The sequence below is a fragment of the Plectrocnemia conspersa genome, unplaced genomic scaffold (genome assembly GCF_051122295.1).
Source record: "Plectrocnemia conspersa isolate PC_06_02 unplaced genomic scaffold, ASM5112229v1 ptg000001l, whole genome shotgun sequence".
In the NCBI taxonomy this organism is placed as follows: Eukaryota; Metazoa; Arthropoda; class Insecta; order Trichoptera; family Polycentropodidae; genus Plectrocnemia; species Plectrocnemia conspersa.
Window position 1 is genome coordinate 3513550 of NW_028277165.1, and position 21694 is coordinate 3535243.

The window sequence follows — 21694 nt, forward strand, 5'->3', positions numbered from 1 at the left end:
CTGCCCCTCTCAAATAACATACATTGCTTATAAAAAACATAATTTTATGATTTTTATAAACAAACCTGTATAATACAGGGACTTTTGAAGTCTGGGTGATCATTGTGAGTTTACTCGTTCTTGAAATGATTGGGTGTTCGTTATAGAAATAACTATTTTTTCTAGTGATTTGTGTGCCAAAGCAGTTGTTCGATTGTCACTCTCTACTGGTATTGTCTTTTTAAATCCAAAAAATATACGTTTTTTTAAATTTATATGGAGACGTTTGATTAATCTCAACTAAAATCTTTCATTAATCTATAGTTACATATTAGTTGATAAAAATGAAGATGGGTTTTCCAGAGGGGAGCACCTAAAATAGTTGAAATAAGGATATTGAGCCAAAAAAATTGGCTTTCGAAGAGAGTAAGCAAACCCAATTACTAAATACTTAGAGATGACTATAAAGAAAACTAAATTAAGGGGTGTTCCAAAGGTTATAAAGCAATCTCGAACAAATTTTCATTGTATTTCATTGTACAAAAAGTTCCAAATTTTTTAAAATTACTTTTTAGGTCACCCAAGGACGCACTTCTAGCGTAGAATCTACCTGTTAGTCACCTCGACACGATTTTCCTTAAGATCTTTATTTCTGTCGTGCGTTCGCGGGACTGTCGGCTCCCTTCTCGGAACGCCGAGCTAAGATGACGCATATCCAGCATCTCAGCATTGTCGTGACATCTTTATTGGACCAATTAAATTCATCTCGGGCGCCGAGTGGGTCGACCTGCTCGGTGGCTTCTTATTGCAAGTGCACCAGTTGCAAACTCGCCCACTCCGATCGGGATTTATTCTCAGACGACACCAGAGATACATATCTCACGGATGACCGAGATTGAGTGGTCCTTGTGAACTGTTGAATAATACAGGCCACAGGAAAGTTTCACGTCCTTCTGGACCTTTTGCAAAAGGAACTACATGCACATATACTAATTAATTTAGTGTTTTAGCCACTTAGTCACATCCTTGAGTGCCTCACATGCGTGGGACACTACAATTAACAGAATCACGAGTTCAAGTAACTGTACATATAAAATATTACCATGATTAAGAATTAGAATTTTGCAACTATTCCTTTTGAACGTACGCCCATAATTAACACGACAGAGCTAATATACAGACTGATTCCTATGTTGGCAGCACTGAAAATCAGACAGCTGTCAACAATTACGCGTGTTAAAAGTGCCAAATGTTAGTTTGCAACAACACATTTACGAAATAAATCGCTTAATAACCACCGCTCAACGCGTTAGAATTGTTCAATTGTTCTATAGAAATAACAATTCTGTTCGAACCGTGTATAGAAATATACGGGAAGATTATGGTCAATTTCATCGTCCTACTTTGTAATATAGTGAAACAATTTAAAGAGACTGGTAGCTTTGGAGTTATGGTAAGATCTGTGCATCATTATGGCGCCCGTTTAGCTGAGAATATTGCATGTGGCCGAAGACCCGGATTGTCGATTCGTCGGCGTTCGCGGTTTTTAAGCTTTTCTTATTGCTCCCTTTGCCGCATTTTGCATTTGAATTTGCACCTACACCCGTATAAAATTCAGATAACATAAAAACTGAAGCACAGAAACCATGGATAGCGAAGAATTTACGCAGATTGGGTATTATATCAGCAGAAAGTTGATTCTGATTTAAAAAAAAAATCTTTTCTGATGAGGCATATTTCCACTTCTCTGGGTATGTTATTAGGCATAATTGCCACATATGGGGTGAGGAAAATCTTCACGAGAGGCCATTACATGCGCAATAAAATAAACTGTTTGGTGCGCATTGTGTCAGGCGGCGTCATTGTGCCTTATTTTTTACAAAAATGATAAAGGTCGGACTGTAACAGTTAACTGTGAGCGCTATAGGCGCATGATAACCGATTATTTTTGGCACGAAATCAAATATATTGATGTGGAAGACATTTGGTTGATGTTGATAAAAAAAGTGTCACATTTTCTTCTAAAAAAGTGACGAAAGAATTTTTTAATCTTCAATGTTGTGCTCAACCAAAAAATGTGTGATTTGTGATCAATGTGTTTCTCACTACTGACACAATTCTTACGCTTCAAATTCCACAATACTTCATCTGAAATTACTCTCAAGATGTACGTTTATATATTGTTCAACTTATGCAACGCGTTTATTGACCGGATAATGGATGAATCACTGTGTCCAAATCGGGAATAAAGAATAACAAGGGCAAGATAAAGGTCCAATTGCTTAAATTGCACTTAATGTTATTGAACTTCGTTGCATGTGCACCTATGAAATTGTGTCTTGTTATGAAGAAGATTGGCCGCCATTAAACTCCAGACGCATCCAGAGTAATAATATGATGTAATATGATTTTGATTATAAAACTTTACATACATACATACATTGTTGTATCATATTAACTAGACGTCTCTTTGCAATTATTTAGACGAGATTATTATCTTTCTAGAAATTGCAATATAAAAACAGTGATGTCACAATTTTCATAACGTTCGTAATTAAGCAAACTAGTCGATAGTTTCTGGTTAATTGTAATCTAGATTAGGTGCCAAATTAGTCAAAAACAATTAATATCTGGTTATTCTATTTTATATATTTACTGGAACTAAATTAGGACAATGAAGACGTTACACTTTTTCGGTCAAGATTTTAATGTATAGTTTAAATAATAATACAAAGAAAGAAAAGTGAAATGTGCTCCAGGGTTGGTTAAATTTGGATCGCTGTTCTTGTTCACAATGTTACAAAATTCAATCCGTTGGGACCTTCGCGGGTTCAGAATTATTTTCGTGTCTTGTCGCAACGATTTGAGAGTTCCCAGAACGATTCACATATGATTGATATAACAGATTTTTCATGTCTCGTCGGAAAATTGACTGCTGCCAACATCGAATTTGTTGTCTAAATAAATTTAGACAAATCACTGATGTTTGAATAAACGATGCTTCGTATACAATAAATGCCTATGTAAAGAAGCTCCCCACAAATTATTTTTTTCTTTCTTCTAAAAAATATTAAGAATAATTATAATATGGAAATCATTATCTGTATAGTTATAGATATTATTATACCATTCTGGTTTTGCGACTTTTATACTTATTGCTCAAAAAAGAGTAGCATCTGATCTTAATCCAAAAGGCTGCCTACAAAACTTTTCTATAAATGTAGCACAAGATCTATTAAATTGCATTTTAAAACATTTTGCGAAAATATACCTGCTTAATTCTAAATATAAATTTCGATTTTGAAACTATAAAAAAATCGCTTCTTCAAGCTTTCTGTTCCGACAATTTTTACATATATTTATGCATGGCCGAATAAAAGTGTGTTATGGCCGTGAGTGGTTTTTTCTGTGTAAAAATTACTTGAAGGCTCTTCGGCTGTCACGGCGTGTGGTCGTGCGTCAGCAAGGATTCTGAGGATGTAAACTCTGATAATAAAGCATTCGAGAGACGGTGGTCCTTCGAGAAGAAAAGACGGCCATCTCCAAAGGGGAGAGGTCGCAACACTTTCCATGTTATTTCATACCCGTACAGAATCGTGAAATATAATAAAAACTGTCAGAGTATTGTACCTTTGAAATGGGACCATGGAAACAGGAGTAACAAATAGATGAAATTCGTGTAAAATAAAAAAAAACGTTAAGAGTATTGTATTATACCATGGAAACAGGAGTAACAAATAGTCATACATTCTATAAAAAAGTGCTCTCTTCAGCCAAATCTTAGTTTGGTAAAAATGATACTTAAATATGCAATAGTACGTATTATTTTTATATTATAATATACTGTTTATGTTTAATGTTTTTCCTTGTTTTATATACACCCATACCTCGACTCACGCGGTAGATAGGTTCCGCAAAATTTCGCGTTAATTGAATGTGTGTAAATCGAGGCATAGAACACATACAATTATATATCTATTATACATATCAATGGCTTAAAGTATAAATTTGCTAATTCCACTTTTGGGTGAAAATGACTTAATAATGTAATTTTGTACCTTTAATCGAAATACACATGCTAAAAAAATGCTATCTCCAATTAAACATAAACTTGAGATATTGTTTTATTTTTCTATTTTCAAGTTGTCTATTTAGTTTTTTTTTGTTAAATGTGAAGTTAGCAACTTTACACTATAAGCCATCGATATGTACATTTTCGTATATCAATACAAAAAATGGCAGTGTGGTAAAAATATTTTTTATTATTATTTTTCAATGTGCTCGAATATATTATTTAACAATTCTTTATAATATGTACATTTGTACTTAAAACGGGATATTAATTTATTTTTTTCTCTTCGTTGCTGCTGTATTTTCATCTAACCTGTTGTTCTCTTGAAATTGGTTCAAAATCATTATTATCAGAGCAGCAGATTCTTCTGGATTTATCCTTATTAAATAATGTGTCACCAATTTTTGCATTTAATTTTTCTCAAATCTTTTGTGAGGCAGGTTCTCTCAACTACTACTGACGTTCAGACTGCCCGTTTTGGTGGAGGACTTGGAAATCAAAATCAGCTATTTGGATGACTCATAAGAATACGTCATTTCCTATTTCACGAGTACTTCTGTATTTTTCGGTCTGTGTGACACATGTCGGCCGCCACAATTCTAGCCCAAATTGTTCCTGAAAATCATGTGTTCTAGAAATATGAACTGAGATAATATATATATACATATATAATAATAACTATCAGTTCAGACCATTGTCTAAAAATTTGGTCCTAAGATCTTTTATAAAGTAGGTGACAGCAAAAATATAAATAAAAATTAGATTACTTGCCAAATTTATATATTTAGCTTTGTTAATGTTTATCATGACTTTCAATCAATCCTCTAGCAATTTATAAATAGTCTTACCATTCGTGCCCCGCCATCCGGAATGATTCGATTCCCAATGTCGGACACGACTGTTTCTTTGATTAATCGTTTGGTTTCAAGTTTGCGCACCGCTGGCTGTGGTCAAATCATTGTTCTGACGCTTCTAAAATTAACGCCGTTATAACAATGATTATTATAGGATCGCTATAAATATATCGCTTGTGGGATTCTACTGATTCTCTTGATGCCAACGTGTTTTTGGCAAAGTTTGCGCCGCTTGAAGTGGCTTGGGGGCATTTTTGGGACCGTTGCACAAGATTGGCTTAACGCGTGGAACCAATAAAGATCATAGTAATTGATTGCGTTTTACTAACGCCCAGGAGTAGCATATTTAATATTAGATTGCAGATAGAAAACTACTTTATCTGCCTATACAAGTTCCTTATCGAAGGTTGTTTTAACTATACTATAAGAGAAACAAGTATGTCAGCTTCCTTTTGTTTTCAAAAATCTTCAGATTTACCTCTGTAACATAAAAAGCATGAGCTAGACATCAACATCGCCTTTCACAATATTTCATACTAAATAATTACTGTGCAGCCCCAGCAGACATTTGTTTTTATTAATTTAAAATTATTCAATCCATATATGTTATAAAAAACACTTTGTGATTGCCGAAATTCCAGAAATTAATCATAATTTTGATTTAATATTGTGCAGCTGTGGACTTTTTATTTTTTTTTCAATTTAAACGAATAATGTTTATTTTCAATAATTTATTATGATAATATTTCTTGCCATACCGAGTTGTAGTCTCTTCAGTAGCAGGTATAATTAATGCTTTATTATTTTTTAAATTAAAAATCTTGATATTGTTTTTTATAACATTTTTTAGCCTGCAATTATTATTTAAATTGTATTTTTGGAATATACATACATATTTTTACGAATATATTAAAATATTTTGTCGTTAACTATTCGATATTAATTGAAAATAACGTATCTTCAGATACTGTAGTCATTACAAGATTCAAGGTTTTCGGTATTTTTAATAACGACAGCAGGTGTTTCGGTTGATCTTTGTGTTTAAAGCGAAAGTGAAATTTCTAACTGCGATAAAAACTTTCGTCTAATTATTGCATTGCGTGCTGGTTAATGTCACTTAACTTTAGATTTTCGTGAAAAGAGATGTTCATTTATATAATATATGGATATAAAATACTATAGCAAATATGTGAAGTATTGTTTGATATAAATATATTATATGCATTATCCTGGTGTTGTTATTTATTTTTTGTGCAACGATTAAGATCGTCACCACGTACAATTCGACTCCGTAGTGAATTTAAATCTGGATTCCAGACATCGAGCTGATGAAAAGATGCGAAGAGAGAAGCGGCGGTTTCTGCGATCTTTGATGGTCTCGATTTGGGTTGAACTATTATTGATTAAAGTTCGTATGAACATAGTGGGTCCAAGTTGGAATACTCTTGAAGTTTCGATGCCTTCAGTAGAAGTGTCTGATGAAGTAATTTATGTCCAATTACAAAAAAGTGGTTGTTTTATATTTTTTTAAAACTGCACGAACGTTCAATTAGATGAAATTTTTTTATCAAAGCATTTGCGAATAATACTTTTAATATTTATGATTTATGGCCGGTACTTTGATTTAATCTGAAAATAGTTTTCTCACTGTGGTGTCCCATTTTAAAAAATATGCTCTTTTTATTGTCTATGTGATTTAATTGTTAAATGAAGGGTTCTTTAATTAATAAATCTGTCAGTAAAATATTGAATAACATACATAATATATTAAAAAAATATTTTTCTTTAGACCACCAGCAATGAAGATCATATTCTAATAACAGTGATGTCGAGCTCCGAAGAAGATCCATCTGATGTGATCGATTCAGGTGAATACACATTTTTATATATTATAAAACATATTTTTTAAGTTTTTTCTTTCTAAACAAACTAAATTTATCAACAAATTTTCTTCAATCGTTTTCAATCTGCTAGTATTCAATCGAGGAGGGCAAATATTTACTTCCAAATCTAATTTTTTCCTTTGAATATTTTTTTCCATATCTTATTGACAAGAGGTCAGGACCGTAACGATAGACACGTGCCTGAATATATAAAAAAAGTTATTTTAGTATCAGAAGTCACACGGATTTATATCCACTCAGCTTTCCATCAAAATTTGATTTATTGGATAGGTATAGACATTTTGTATCAATTGATATAAAAACCTAATGTCAAATTATATAATCTATTCCAAATCCCCTAAAAAAATTATAAGCATATGGTTCTTTAATAATATTTATACAATAACCTTTTCAGATATAATATGTACATTCTTAGTCTTAAAAATATTCATGTAATGCAAACACCGTTTTTGTCCACGTGTGTAAATTTTATAAAAAAAAAACCACATGTCTATTTAACCGGCTCATAAAAGCCCTTTCTATTGCTGTCTATTTTTAGTCTTTTTAATATACTAATCCTTGACTTTTGACCTCAATTGGTTCACTGGGCATGTGACACTGAGCACGCTAGTTCTAAAATTAACCCCTTTGTTGCCACGGTTAATTATGTTAATTAAAACGTTGCGTTCCATTATTTTCGATCTATGAATTTATTTATAATTACGCTAGTTAATAATCATCAGCGACTTCCAATTGTTGTTTATATAATAAAATTAATTAAATGTTTATTTAATATTCTCCTGCGCAATAACATCGTTCTGTTGAAAGTCAAAAATAATTCGCCCTCGGGCTCGAGTCCTTGTAGCGGAAAAGGGCAGGCTCCGTTTAATGAATTAATACTATATAATTTGTAGAATATATATGTATTATAATAAAACGCTTAATAAGTACAAATATATTCAATTAAATATTCGGCGACGGAAATTTATCGACGCAGTGCGTGCGCGGCATCGCAACGTTTCGGAAGACGTGTACCCATCATCTTCGCGATTATACACGTAATTCTGGAGACGTTCTGTTACCCCACGGGGCCTTGTAGGTTTTTATCGGAAGCTTTTCTCTGTAGAATTTCCTATTAACACGTGCTTAGAATAATTATTATGTGTTTTTACAAAAGTTATTTTCTCTGTACTTACATACATATACATTTCCTGATGTAATATAGTAGAATAAATGCTTAAAAATTAGGAATAAAAATATTAGAACATCATATCACTATTTATTGTACAACAGAAATATATTTATATGTATACAATGTATAGACATAAACAAAACTTATGATTATTTGCTAGTTGAATTCGCGGAATAGACTTTTATATATATATATATATATATATATATATATATATATATATATATATATATATATATATATATATATATATATATATATATATATATATATATATATATATATATATATATATATATATATATATATATATATATATATATATATATATATATATATATATATATATATATATATATATATATATATATATATATATATATATATATATATATATATATATATATATATATATATATATATATATATATATATATATATATATATATATATATATATATATATATATATATATATATATATATATATATATATATATATATATATATATATATATATATATATATATATATATATATATATATATATATATATATATATATATATATATATATATATATATATATATATATATATATATATATATATATATATATATATATATATATATATATATATATATATATATATATATATATATATATATATATATATATATATATATATATATATATATATATATATATATATATATATATATATATATATATATATATATATATATATATATATATATATATATATATATATATATATATATATATATATATATATATATATATATATATATATATATATATATATATATATATATATATATATATATATATATATATATATATATATATATATATATATATATATATATATATATATATATATATATATATATATATATATATATATATATATATATATATATATATATATATATATATATATATATATATATATATATATATATATATATATATATATATATATATATATATATATATATATATATATATATCAGGGGCGTATATTCAGGGTGTGCTAGGTGTGCGGCGCACACCCGCAAAACCATCTAAAATATAAATTTAGAAATTTAGAAAATTTAGGGCGTAAAGCGACATTATTTTGCATACAGTAGTATGCAAAATTATAAAATTTTAATATGCAGTGTATAGTATGCATTGGTATTTGTCATTCGCTCTGAACGTTTTCGCGCGAGCGATCGTTTTGGAACAACACATATAACGCGCCGACCTTGCGCGCGGCCGCCGACTAAAGTAAATTGTTCCGAGATTTAACGGCTGAAGTCGATCTGTCGGCTGGCAGCGCTCAGTAGTAAAATTGGTCTCGAATTTGGTGCGCGTACTTCAAAAACTCTTGCGTCCGTCGCTGCTTTTTTATTACATTATATCACAATAACAGGTCACTCATTTTTTATATTTTGGCGTAAAATAGTTTATTATCTTATTTACATATGATCAGTATTTAATTTTCTATTCTAGATTATATTTTTTTATTTACCCCAATAATGATGAAGAATACTGTTGAAGATATTCTGAATAATCCATTTTCAAAAAGAAGTTATGAAATTAAATTGAAGATAATCAAAATTGCCAAACCACGTCCACCTCTTCCCAATTTATTTATGAAGCATAAAGACAATAAATGTGAATATACAAGACATTTTTCATTTTCATCATATGAACGAACTGAGTGGTTAACAGGCTGCGAACTTCGATCTAGATTGTTCTGTTGGCCATGTATATTTTTTTCCAAAGAAAGAAGCGTGTGGAGTAAAAGTGGATTTGCTGACCTTAGTCATCTGATAACGGCACTGAAAAAACACAAAAGAGCGCAGTCACACGTTCAATCATTTTTTTCTCTCAAAATGTTTGGAAAACAACGAATTGAAGTCATGATTGACGCTCAACGTAAAGCTAATATAAGTCAACATAATGAACAAGTTCATAAAAATAGAGAAATATTAAAGCGAATGATTGACGCAGTAGTATATCTAGGAAAACAAGAACAACCTTTTCGAGGCCACGATGAATCCTGTAATTCACTAAACAAAGGAAATTACCTTGAATTTTTAAATGCACTTCGAGAATACGATTCTGTTTTGGATACTCATTTAAATACTGCAACGGTGTTTCGTGGTACTTCCCCATCCATACAGAATGACATAATTGAAGCAATTGGTGATGTTATTAAAGATCATCTTAAGGAAGAAGTAAATTCAGCAAATTTTGTCGCTATTATTCTTGACGAAACTTCAGATATAATGACGAACTCTCAACAGTTTTGCGTTTTGTTTATGAAGGTAAAGTTTACGAGCGGTTTATTGGCTTTACAGACGTTAGCTCTGATAAAACAGCCGATGGCTTATTTTGCCACGTTGTAAATATAATTGAAGAATTTCAAATTCAAGAAAAATTAGTTGGACAGACTTATGATGGGGCGAGTGTAATGAGTGGGCATATTAATGGTTTGCAAGCCAAAGTACTCGAAGTTTATCCACTGGCCATTTTTACACACTGCTATGCTCATATGTTGAATTTAACATTACAACAAGGTCTTTCCAATATAAAAGTGTACAAATCATTCTTTCAAACTTTAAATGGATTGTCTGCATTCTTTTCGAAATCTTCCAAACGAATAAATGCTTTACAAGAGTTTGTAGCTAGAAGACATCCTTCTGTTACACCTACAAGATGGAATTATACATCACGGTTAAGTAACACTGCAAAAATACAGAAATGAATTTACGGACTTTTTTCGAGACGTCGTGAAAAATTGTGAACTATGGGACCCCGACACTGTAATAAAAGCACGAGGTTTTCTTAGCGTTTTGGAAGATTTTGAAACAAGAAAACTTCTCCACATATTTTCAAACCTTTTTGGAAAAACTGATGTGTTATACAACATTTTACAATCCAAATCTTTTGACATATTATATTGCTGTAAGAAAGTTACCGAAATTTTGCAACAACTCAGACATGAACAGGAAAATAATTATGAAACATTATGGGATTCTTACGTAACGGAAGAAAATTATCGAAGACTGAGTAATGATTTGCTTGTTGAAGAAAAGCACGCGTTTAGCCAACTATTTAATACAATAGTTGATAATATATGTAAGCAAATTGAAAACCGTTTTTCTTCAATGTCCAAATTGGAATATTTTCACCTTCTGGAGAAAGAAAAATATGAGCAATATAAAGAAAAATTTCCAAATGAATTACTTACCAAACTGCAACAATTCTATGGAGCATTATTTGATTATATAAGTTTAAAAAATGAGCTTGCTGTTCTTTATCATTTACCTAAATTTGCAGAGAAATCTGTTGATGAGCTTGTACAATTTATGAACACAAATAATCTTGAGTCAGATTTTCAGGAAATAGATAAATTAGGCAAACTAATATTAACTCTTCCAAGCAGTACTGCTTCAGCAGAACGTTCATTTTCTGCTCTGAAACGAATTAATAATTGTTATCGAAGTACCCAAGGCCAAGAAAGGCTATGTGGCCTTAGCTTGATTTCAATAGAAAAAGGGATCCTTATGGATATTAAAAAGAAGAGCACTTTTTATGACAGCGTGATTGAAAAATTTATGATTAAAGAAAGAAGATTAGATTTTATATATAAATAATTATAAGTTTATGTTTATTGGAAATTTGATATTTTTATATAATAATATTTTAGATTAGGTTTGATGTTTATTTATTTATTTATATATGGGAAAAAGCTGTAAGGCAGTTTAGGCATGTCAAAACCTCGGCTAATAAAAATGAAAAAATGTACGTTTTTTTTTATTTTTTATAGCACACCCAATATTAACACCCACCGTACGCCACTGATATATATATATATTTAATGAATCTTATTGATGCCACCAATTTTATGTTGTTATTTTACGTGTCACACTGAATCAAGCTGTTATGAATGTTTCGATGATACCGTGGGAGGTTTTCCAAACGAGATCAGATGGATATTATCAGAGTCCTGACGGACCGTTTAATACGGAATTCTAATGCCTGCACTACACTTTATGGAAGCTGACCAAGGTTGGCCAAGGATGGAGAATATAGTGGGTTACTTAGGACGGAGAATATAGTTACGATGAGAGAGATAATGATATGGTGTTTCGCAAACTGAGATAGAACAAGTAACTCGGTTCAATTTCAGTATGCGCGTAGGCGTCTTATGGTCAACACGCACGTCGAGCGCTGCATCGTGGTCACGTGGTCAAGTTTTAATACCACATGCTTATCGGGGACTTCAACAGACTCTTACTGATATCTTTGAATATTTTAGGGCACCAAAAGGGATTAATTATATTTTTGATAGTGTATTCTTCTAACAGATATCGTTACTATATATTTTTTTCATATAAAATAAAATAATTAGTGGTACATGATTTTGTTAAAAAAAATCGTTTCGAATATCCTTATGTATTTTCCTAGATCGGTTTATATAAATGTCACACCATAACGAATTCTTATTTAGAATCGATGGCGACAAATTCTAGGATAGTCACAGATGTGGTGTTCGTATTCAGAAATATAATTTTTATGCCATATGACATTTTGCAAAAGCCGACAAAGATTTTGCGTAAATTGAATATTTACGACCGAAAAGTTTTCACTGATATTGTATTGGTGAGTGCCCACACAAACTTTTATAATTATCAGTAGCGTAATTTTAATAATATGACATTTTAAAAATTGCGATTATTTGGCACATTTTTCGATCGCGCGGAAATATGGCAGCTGTACATGACAGCAGCCGCCGTCCGGACGGCATATGAAATTTGTGGCAGTGTGGCCGCTACTCGGAAGTCGGCTACTTTGGCCGACTTCAGTTGAACTTCGGTTCGGACAACTTCCAGAGAGGGTAGTGCAAGCATAATAAAATTGCAAGGAAGAAGTAGAACCTCTTAGTTAAAAAAGGCAATACATCCTTATATAGCAGACAGTAGTAAATAAAATAAATATAGATGGAATGATTTGCAACTCCCTGTTATATTTTCGCGTGAGCTCGATGAAAATCGGTATTTAGGGGGGGTCGGTCATCAGACGGATGACTGACCGTGAGGTTTGAAGTTATTAGTTAGAATGCTGACGAACAAGGGACATTCCCCTATTTATATAAGTATGTTAATTAGATGTAAGAGAGGGGTGTTTCGTCGTCTTAGTCCATAAAAAGACTCTCGGGATCAAAACTCGTATGCAAGTTCATAGATCCCACATAAACAAAGAGTTGTACTGTTTATCAATATGAATGCTGACGAACAAAGGACATTCCCCTACTTATATAAGCATGTCAATTAGATGTAAGAAAGTAGTCCATAAAAAGACCCTCTGGATCAAAACTCGTATGTAAGTTCGTTGATTCCACATAAACAAAGAGTTGTAATATATAAATATATAACATCCCGATAAAAAATAGAGAGAGATAATTAATATATAAATTTAATATCGTAGAAAGTGTTTGTACTACCATTTTATTTTTAGATCCAATTCTTACAATTGAATCCTAAAATAAGATAGTAACGTAACACTCGTTATATATATTAACGTAATACGGTGTCATGTCACACGAATTGGAGAGACACAAGCGATTATATTATAAAGTGTGTCGATACACGTGTCAGTCGACAGATCGTTCGAATTATGCAAACGAGCTCTTAACATCGACGACGTAATTCGAAACCCTATAATCGCGAGTTAAGTAAGAATTGCAATTTAAGAGTAAAATGAAAATACCCTTTCTTATTCTTATGGTAATGGCTATGTCACTTTCTATAAAAATAGACATGTCTACATTTGATAATATTTATTGTACTAAATTTTTATTTATCTCTTTAAGAAACATTTTTGATTTAGTAATACTTATAAATTATAATGATTAATAATTTTCTTAAAAGTATTACATAATAAGAGAAACGTAATAATACTTATACAATTATTTATTTATATACGTTATTTTTGTCGGAACGAAAATTGGAGATAAATTGAATAAATATCGGTTTATTTTGGTTCGATACTTTTTGGAACAAATTTTAGAGAAATCAATTTCAATCACAGATGAACAAACACAATCATCTAGTGGGTAGACGATTTAGAGGATTTTTTAAGAAGTAGAAAATTAGCAATAGATACACATAGATTCTTTATTACTACATATATTTAATAACTTTAATTATGTACATACAAAGATTGGACAGTAAAAAACATTTTTTATAATTTTGGGAGGAATATAAAAATATATATCCTCATTTATACAAAATTGTAATGGTAGTTTTAGAAGCTCCAGCAGCTTAAGTTCGTGTTTTTTATTTTATAAATTTATTAAGCTTAGCTAATTTTTACATCAAACAAATTTTAACTAAACATATATAATATATAACATAAACAGAAAATAATAAAAGACTTAATATTCTAATTTATTTCTCAATGCACGAAGGTGTTTTTTTTATTCCATTTAGGAAACCCATTACAGTTTTATTTTTGCGGATTGTTCTAACAATATTATTATATAAATTTACATCTCCGTACATAATTCCCCTAGCCGTACTCATTTTCTTATACCTAACTATCCTTAAATTTTCTCTATTTTTAGTATAATATCTATATACATTTTTATTTATTATTAAATACTTATTAAAATACTCTGGTAACATATTATTTTCTAACTTATATATATATAAATACTAAAATATTCATATTCAATATTTATTGAACATTTAATCTATCAATCTGGTTTTATTGAAGACTGATCTTATTTCTCAGTGTTAAAAGGGCTTTCTCTGGTTTAAAGTTTATTCTATGAAACAATAATAATAGTTTCAATGAAAAAATTTTATTAATTTAAGATAACTACGGATTTATTTCGTTGATATACCTTTCTTAAAAGGTATAATAATTAGGTTCAAATCTCTAGATACAGCTCACCGATGCCATTCATTTTATTTTTTTAATTTGCTTGTCGTGAATTGATAGTTTTTTTACTTACATATAAATATAAAAATTAGCCACCGTTCCAACATATTGGGCATTGAAAATTATTAATCTACTCATATAATTGACTTGATAATTATTCGTGTTTTCTTTGCTGCTCAGTGTTGCCATATAGTGAATTTCCAGTCCTGAACAAAAGCAATAAAATCGTACCATCGCTGTGGAAACGTTCGATTATCAAGCATTTATACTAATATTTTTTTAACAATATTACGAGTGAGTATCGAATCACATCTAAACCAAATTTTGACCAATATGAGAGCGCTAAAACAATTATCACTTCTCAGAAGTCAAAAATCCACGTCAAAAGCAACAAAATCGTGCCGTCGCCGTCGCAGTGGGAACGCTCGTTACCGAGCGTTCCCACTACGACGGCTCCGACACGATTTTATTGCTTTTGACGTGAATTTTTGCCTTCTGAGAAATGATAATTGTTTTTGCACTCTCATATTGACCAAAATTCGGTTTGAATATACTTTGATCAGCCCTATTATATTATAAGTCCATAATAATATCTGTAAGGATAGCTATCATATTTTTAAAACATAGTGTAATATCGAAATGCAAACAATATGTGAGATGCGATGAATTGCCTTATTTTGTACTTTAGACTTAATAAAAGTTCTAAAACTATAATAAGTTTTAGAACTTTCATTAGGTTAGATTTGGGTTTGAACGGCAAATGGACGTTTCGCAACTGTCAATTTGAGTTTCATATACATTTTAGAGCAGCATATTAGCGCCTATCAGATAAATTATATTTTCGCCAGTAGAAATATACATCTACTGGTGAAAATGTATTTGGACTTATATAACTACTAAAAAATACGCATTTATACATTATATGTAAATAAATAATGATGAATGTAAATATATAAATAATATTACTACATATAGAAAAGTTGCAATCAAATAATTGTACTAGCACCTGCCAGATAATTTATATTTTCACTAGTAAAAATATATATCTACTGGTGAAAATGTATTCCAGTATGATTTTACTGAAATGAATTATTTAAAAATATATTTTTGGTATAGAGTCGAGACTGTTTTTTAAAGATTTTCCTTTTACCGCATGCAAAAACAGATGTATTGGACTTTTTAGCTTGTCGGATAGCTTTGTTTTTAATCTGCCGGATAGTTTTGATTTGTATTCATCCAGGAACTCACAGTTAATATACATATATATTTGAATACTTACATAAATATTTAGCTACGTGTATAAAATTTAATTTTAATAAATACAAACACAATTATTTAGGTGTTGATTTAATATTACAATAGCGTAACACTCCGTGCTAGCACATCCGCCCGGTAACTCCTTGTAAGGACTATAAAAATGTTTGATAAACAATGCGTTTATCCGGGGTAAAAACCGCTGTTGTCATTTGCCACTTACATTAACATTCAAGGCGTGAATTTTTCTGGTTGAATAATTATGCGATGCAATTGGCCTACCAACATCCGCATCTGCGATTCCATAGAGACGTCTCAAATCAAGAGTATATAAGATGTGACACTTTGTCACATCGGCGGACGATCACGCCATTCAATAGGAGACGATCACATGATTCGATATTAGACGGCAGACAACAGACGAGTTCAGACAGTAGATATCCAAGGCAAACAGAGCGCGGCGTCCAGAGGACATCACTTCTTCGCCAGTACTGTATACGGAATATAATTCGACACTGTTTCTATTCACTATTTATGTTTCAAAATCATACCCTTTTAGCCTCAAAAATATGAATATACATTATTTACAGTTTCGAAAAAGTGTTGTTATTAAACCTAGGATTTCAATATAACACTAAAAATAATTAATTATTTAGAAGTCAGGCTCTAAGAAACCCGAAATATTCCATGAATATCTCGGAAATAATGGACGCGTTTAAAAATACACATTTCACCTTATAATATCGGCTTATCTCCTTTTCGGATCGTCGGATTTACGACTCTCGCTTTTCGCCGATTTTCCACCATCATCCCCTATTCTATAATACAGAGACTCGAACCTAGTTCTATATTTAACCCGATCCGGGGTTGTGTACGGTTAACGTAACACATGTCGTAGACTTTCGTGCTTCTTTGTCGCGTGTGTGTATGGATGTAAATATATATTCATACATTTGTAATAATATATCTTGTATCTTGGTTTACGGCTTTCTGGCGTCGTTTCTGTCATAACATGACCTATGAACGTAAAAATTGAAAAATCTAGCCGTATATCATACGCCGTTTCCTTTCTGGAGTGTAGTGTAGCTTCGACTATAAACACGGCAATGTTGCGAATCCGTTTCTAAACGACTTTCACAAGTGTTCTTCGTTTTGTGAATGTTCAAAGTACCCGATCTAGAAGCGATGTTCGATTTGGCGTCGACTGACATAATATTTACTTATAGTATATTCTTATTTTTTGCTTTGCATCATTTTATATTATATATCTGCGCCATAGATCAGTGACTGATATTTCAATTTCAATTTCTATCATGTCTAGGAGATCTTAATCGATGATTATTATATAATTATAATTCTGACAAATCATCACAGTGTAGGTTTTTCTATATTTTTTAATCTTGTGAAGGAATATCGTGATGAATAGCTAGTGACAACTATTGAATATAAGCTGTAATATTAATATATAATTAATAAAATAAATGTCTTATGATGTCTCACTACTTAATAGTTGTTGCTTGTGTTAACCCGGTTGTAATGTATCACATTGCAACGAAAGATTACAATATTTATTTATTTATTTTATTAATTTATTTAGCTTAATAGCTAATCTTTACATCTAACAAATTTAGTAAACATATATAAAAATATATAAAAAATACATAACAGAAAGAAAAAATATACAATAATAAAGACTTAATATTATAATATTTTATTTCTATATGTACGAAGGTGTTTTTTTATTCCATTTATAAAACCCGTTATATTTTTGCTGTTTCGGATTTCTCTTGGAAGACTATTATATAAATTAAAACCTCCGTACATAATTCCCCTAGCCGTACTCGTTTTCTTATACTTAATTATTTTTAAATTTTCTCTATTTCTAGTATTATATTTATGTACATCTTTATTTCTTATTAAATACTTATTAAAATAGTGTGGTAACATATTATTTTCTAATTTATATATAAATACTAAAACATTCATACTCAATATTTCTTGAACATTCAACCATTCTAATCTATCAATCATACTTTTACAATTAGTTAATCTATTTTTATTTAAGATTACTCTCATTGCCCTATTTTGTAATTTTTGCAACATTTGTTTATCTAATTTATTCAACATATTTAAAAGTGTTGCACAATAATTAAAATGGGGCAATATTATACTATTGTAAATTAATTTTTTTGTATTTATACTTAATATATTTCTTAATCTAGATAATAAACCTATTTTTCTACTAATTTTTTTTAATATGTAATTACAATGTTCTTTAAAGTTTAATTTTGTATCAACAATTACTCCTAAATATTTTATATTATCCACTATTTCTATATTAGAGTTATTTATTACTATTTTGGTACTATCATCTAACACATTTTTATAATTAATAAACATACATTTAGTTTTATTCTCATTTAATTTAAGTACATTATTCTTTAACCATATCTCTAACACACCTAATTCATCATTCAAATTACTCACAACTTCTTCAATGTTATCACCCATGCAATAGATCAATGTGTCATCCGCAAATAGATGAACTTTACATTTTCTTACGTTATTAACTATATCATTTATATATAAAACAAACAACAATGGTCCCAATTTTAATAAATAAATAAATATTCCTGGTAACTGCGCGTTTTAATTAATTTTAAACATTTATTTATTTTTATATTAATTTTGAGACGTGTAAAGTTGGAACAATAAAAAATAATGCTTCTAAATATAACATACTTTTTTCAATTCACCGTTAATAAACGACGCAAGAGTTCTTTGTCGGACCAAAATAATTTTAATTAAGAAGCTTTTTTTAACGAACAAAGATTTATTTATACTTGAAAATCTTTTCGTAATATTGAATGGACTTTGTTAGCACAAACGTTAATTTTAATTAACTCATAAATATTTACCTAATTACTTACAAATATTATCATATATGTATATATGTTACAGTGAATGTGTATTTTTTAGTGAAATTATATTTTCACTGGTGGAAATATAAATATGTTATGCCTGCACTACACTCTCTGAAAGTTGGCCAAGGTTGCCCAAGGACTGAGAATATAGTGGGTTACTTCGGTTGAGTTCGGTTCTGCCCGCTCTAAAATCTCTCGGAAGTTGTCCGAGGTTACTGAGAACAGCTTCGAGCGCTTCCGAACATTGTCGGCAAAAGGACCGGAGTCAAAAGGACTTAAGTCGGAGCTGCTCTTTCGAGCGCGAGCTGTGAGATACTTCTCCTTTTGCTCTCTCGCGTGTTAAGTGACTTTAGCTAGAGAGATAATGATATGATGTTTCGCAAACTGAGATAGAACGAGTAACTCGGTTCAATTTCAGTATCCGCGTAGGCGTCCTATGGTCAACACGCATGTCGAGCGTTGCATCGTGGTCACGTGGTCAATTTATAATACCACATGCTTATCGGGGACTTCAACAGACTCTTACTGATATCTTTGAATATTTTAGGGCACCAAAAGGGACTAATTATATTTTTTATAGTATATCCTTCTAACAGATATCGTTATTATATTTTTTTTCATATAAAATTAAATAATTAGTGGTACATGATTTTGTTAAAAAAATCTTTTTTGGCTTATATAAATATCACAACATAACGAATAATTATTTAGAATCGATGGCGACAAATTCTAGGATAGTCACAGATGTAGTGTTCGTATTCTGAAGTATCATTTTTATGCCTTATGGCATTTTACAAAAGCCGACAAAGATTTTGCGTAAATCGACCGAAAAATTTTCACTGATATTGTATTGGCGAGTGCCCTCACAAACTTTTATAATTATCAGTAGCGTAATTTTAATAATATGACAATTAAAAAATTGCGATTATTTAGCACATTTTTCGATCCCGCGCGAATATGCCGGCTGTACGTGACAGAAGCCATTACGGCATATAAAATTTGCGACAGCGTGGTCGCTCACTTGAAGTCGTAGGTCTCGGCCGACTTCAGTTGTAACTTCGGTTCGGACAACTTACAGAGAGTAGTGCAGGCATTACAGTTTAAATTTTTTTCAATTTGTCGCATTTAATATTTAAAATTGTTTTTAACGTCAATAAAAATCGCATGCGATAGAATAAAACTAATAGTATCTTTAAAATTAGACTGAAAACTAGTAATTTTAAGCATAAGCGAAATAATTTTAAGCTTTGTATACAGCATATGTATATTTTAGTGAAATTATATTTTTACTAGTAAAAATATATTTTTACTAATTAGACCTAAAATGTATTATATTTCGTTACCCAGTGAAAATATATTTTTACTGGTAAAACCAGGCGCGTACGGTGAGATCCATCCCCTTTCGCTCGCTCGCGTGTTAAATGACGAGAGTGAGTGAGAGATAAGGTCGTGCGTTACTGTGCGTTACTTACGTCGCGCAAGTCCACTTCTTCTCACTCACTCTCGTCACTTAACACGCGATTTTTTTCAATTTTATTAACAATAATTAAAGAAAGTCTTGAATTATATTGTTTTAAGTCTGTTTAACAAGATAAGATTTTTTATGGTTAAGTTGAAGTTAATATGAATGGCTTAAAACATGATTCGTTGTAATGCTGATTAATTTCTACAGATCACATTCATTTTTCGGGTGCAAACTCAATTTCAGAACATATTTTAGATACTATTTAACTATTGTTCGGATTTATTCTGGTTGTTGTGAATAATCCATTTCTTATAGCAAGTAATACATTTCTTATAGCAAGTTCGTGCGGTACCCATTTGTCTATTTTTTTGCACATTTCCTATGTCATCCAGATGTCATGAAACGGTTGCAGGAAAAACTCAATTTGTGAATTATGTTATATACTCTGATTTATAATATATATATAGTTAATATTATATAACTTAATATGATTAAGACGCAATTATTTTCCTGTGATGTAATTTGTTTATCGCAGAAATCGAGTTATATGAACGTTTGTTTATTAAGATATAATCTGTGTAAACAAGGGATTGATTTTTGTATCATCTGTGTGAACGATGCGATGAATCGATGATGTAATTTTGATACTTCATACCGAGAACAATAAGGTACTGTTGTCGTGTAATCCATTAAAAATTGTTACATGTTGAATATATAATATATAGAAAGGGAATAAAGAGACAGACTCTTGCACTCAGAGAGAGAGAGCGGTCAGAGACAATACAAAATCTCATTTCGTCAAATCAATTCCTCCTCCCAATCCTTTACATTTATTCATCAAAAGCTGATGGAAGATTTTCACGGGGCTCATTTTCAAAATAATTACTCCAGTACAAATTTTTAAGAAACATTGCCTTACAGTTCTTTAGGGGGCGTAGTCCTAGGGATGGTTGATCTTGCGGCCAATGAGACTATTCGGTGAATCCTATTAGATTGTTTATTATGTTATAATTACAATTTTGACTATGGACGATTACGGCGTGACGTTTCTCGCGATGAAGGTGAAGGTGGCGCAGGTGGTGATGCCGGTAGAAATATAACCGTTTCGT

General features: G+C 30.5%; 1 protein-coding gene across 1 annotated transcript in view; it reads left to right on the forward strand.

The window, feature by feature from the left end:
* HDAC4 (histone deacetylase 4) overlaps window positions 1-21694 on the forward strand; it is a 215708-nt gene that overhangs the window by 1414 nt on the left and 192600 nt on the right. Inside the window, exon 2 of the mRNA XM_088201060.1 lies at window positions 6695-6773. Within this exon, the coding sequence (XP_088057186.1) occupies window positions 6731-6773 (43 nt within the window). The 5' untranslated portion in view covers window positions 6695-6730. The remainder of the gene's footprint in view (window positions 1-6694; window positions 6774-21694) is intronic.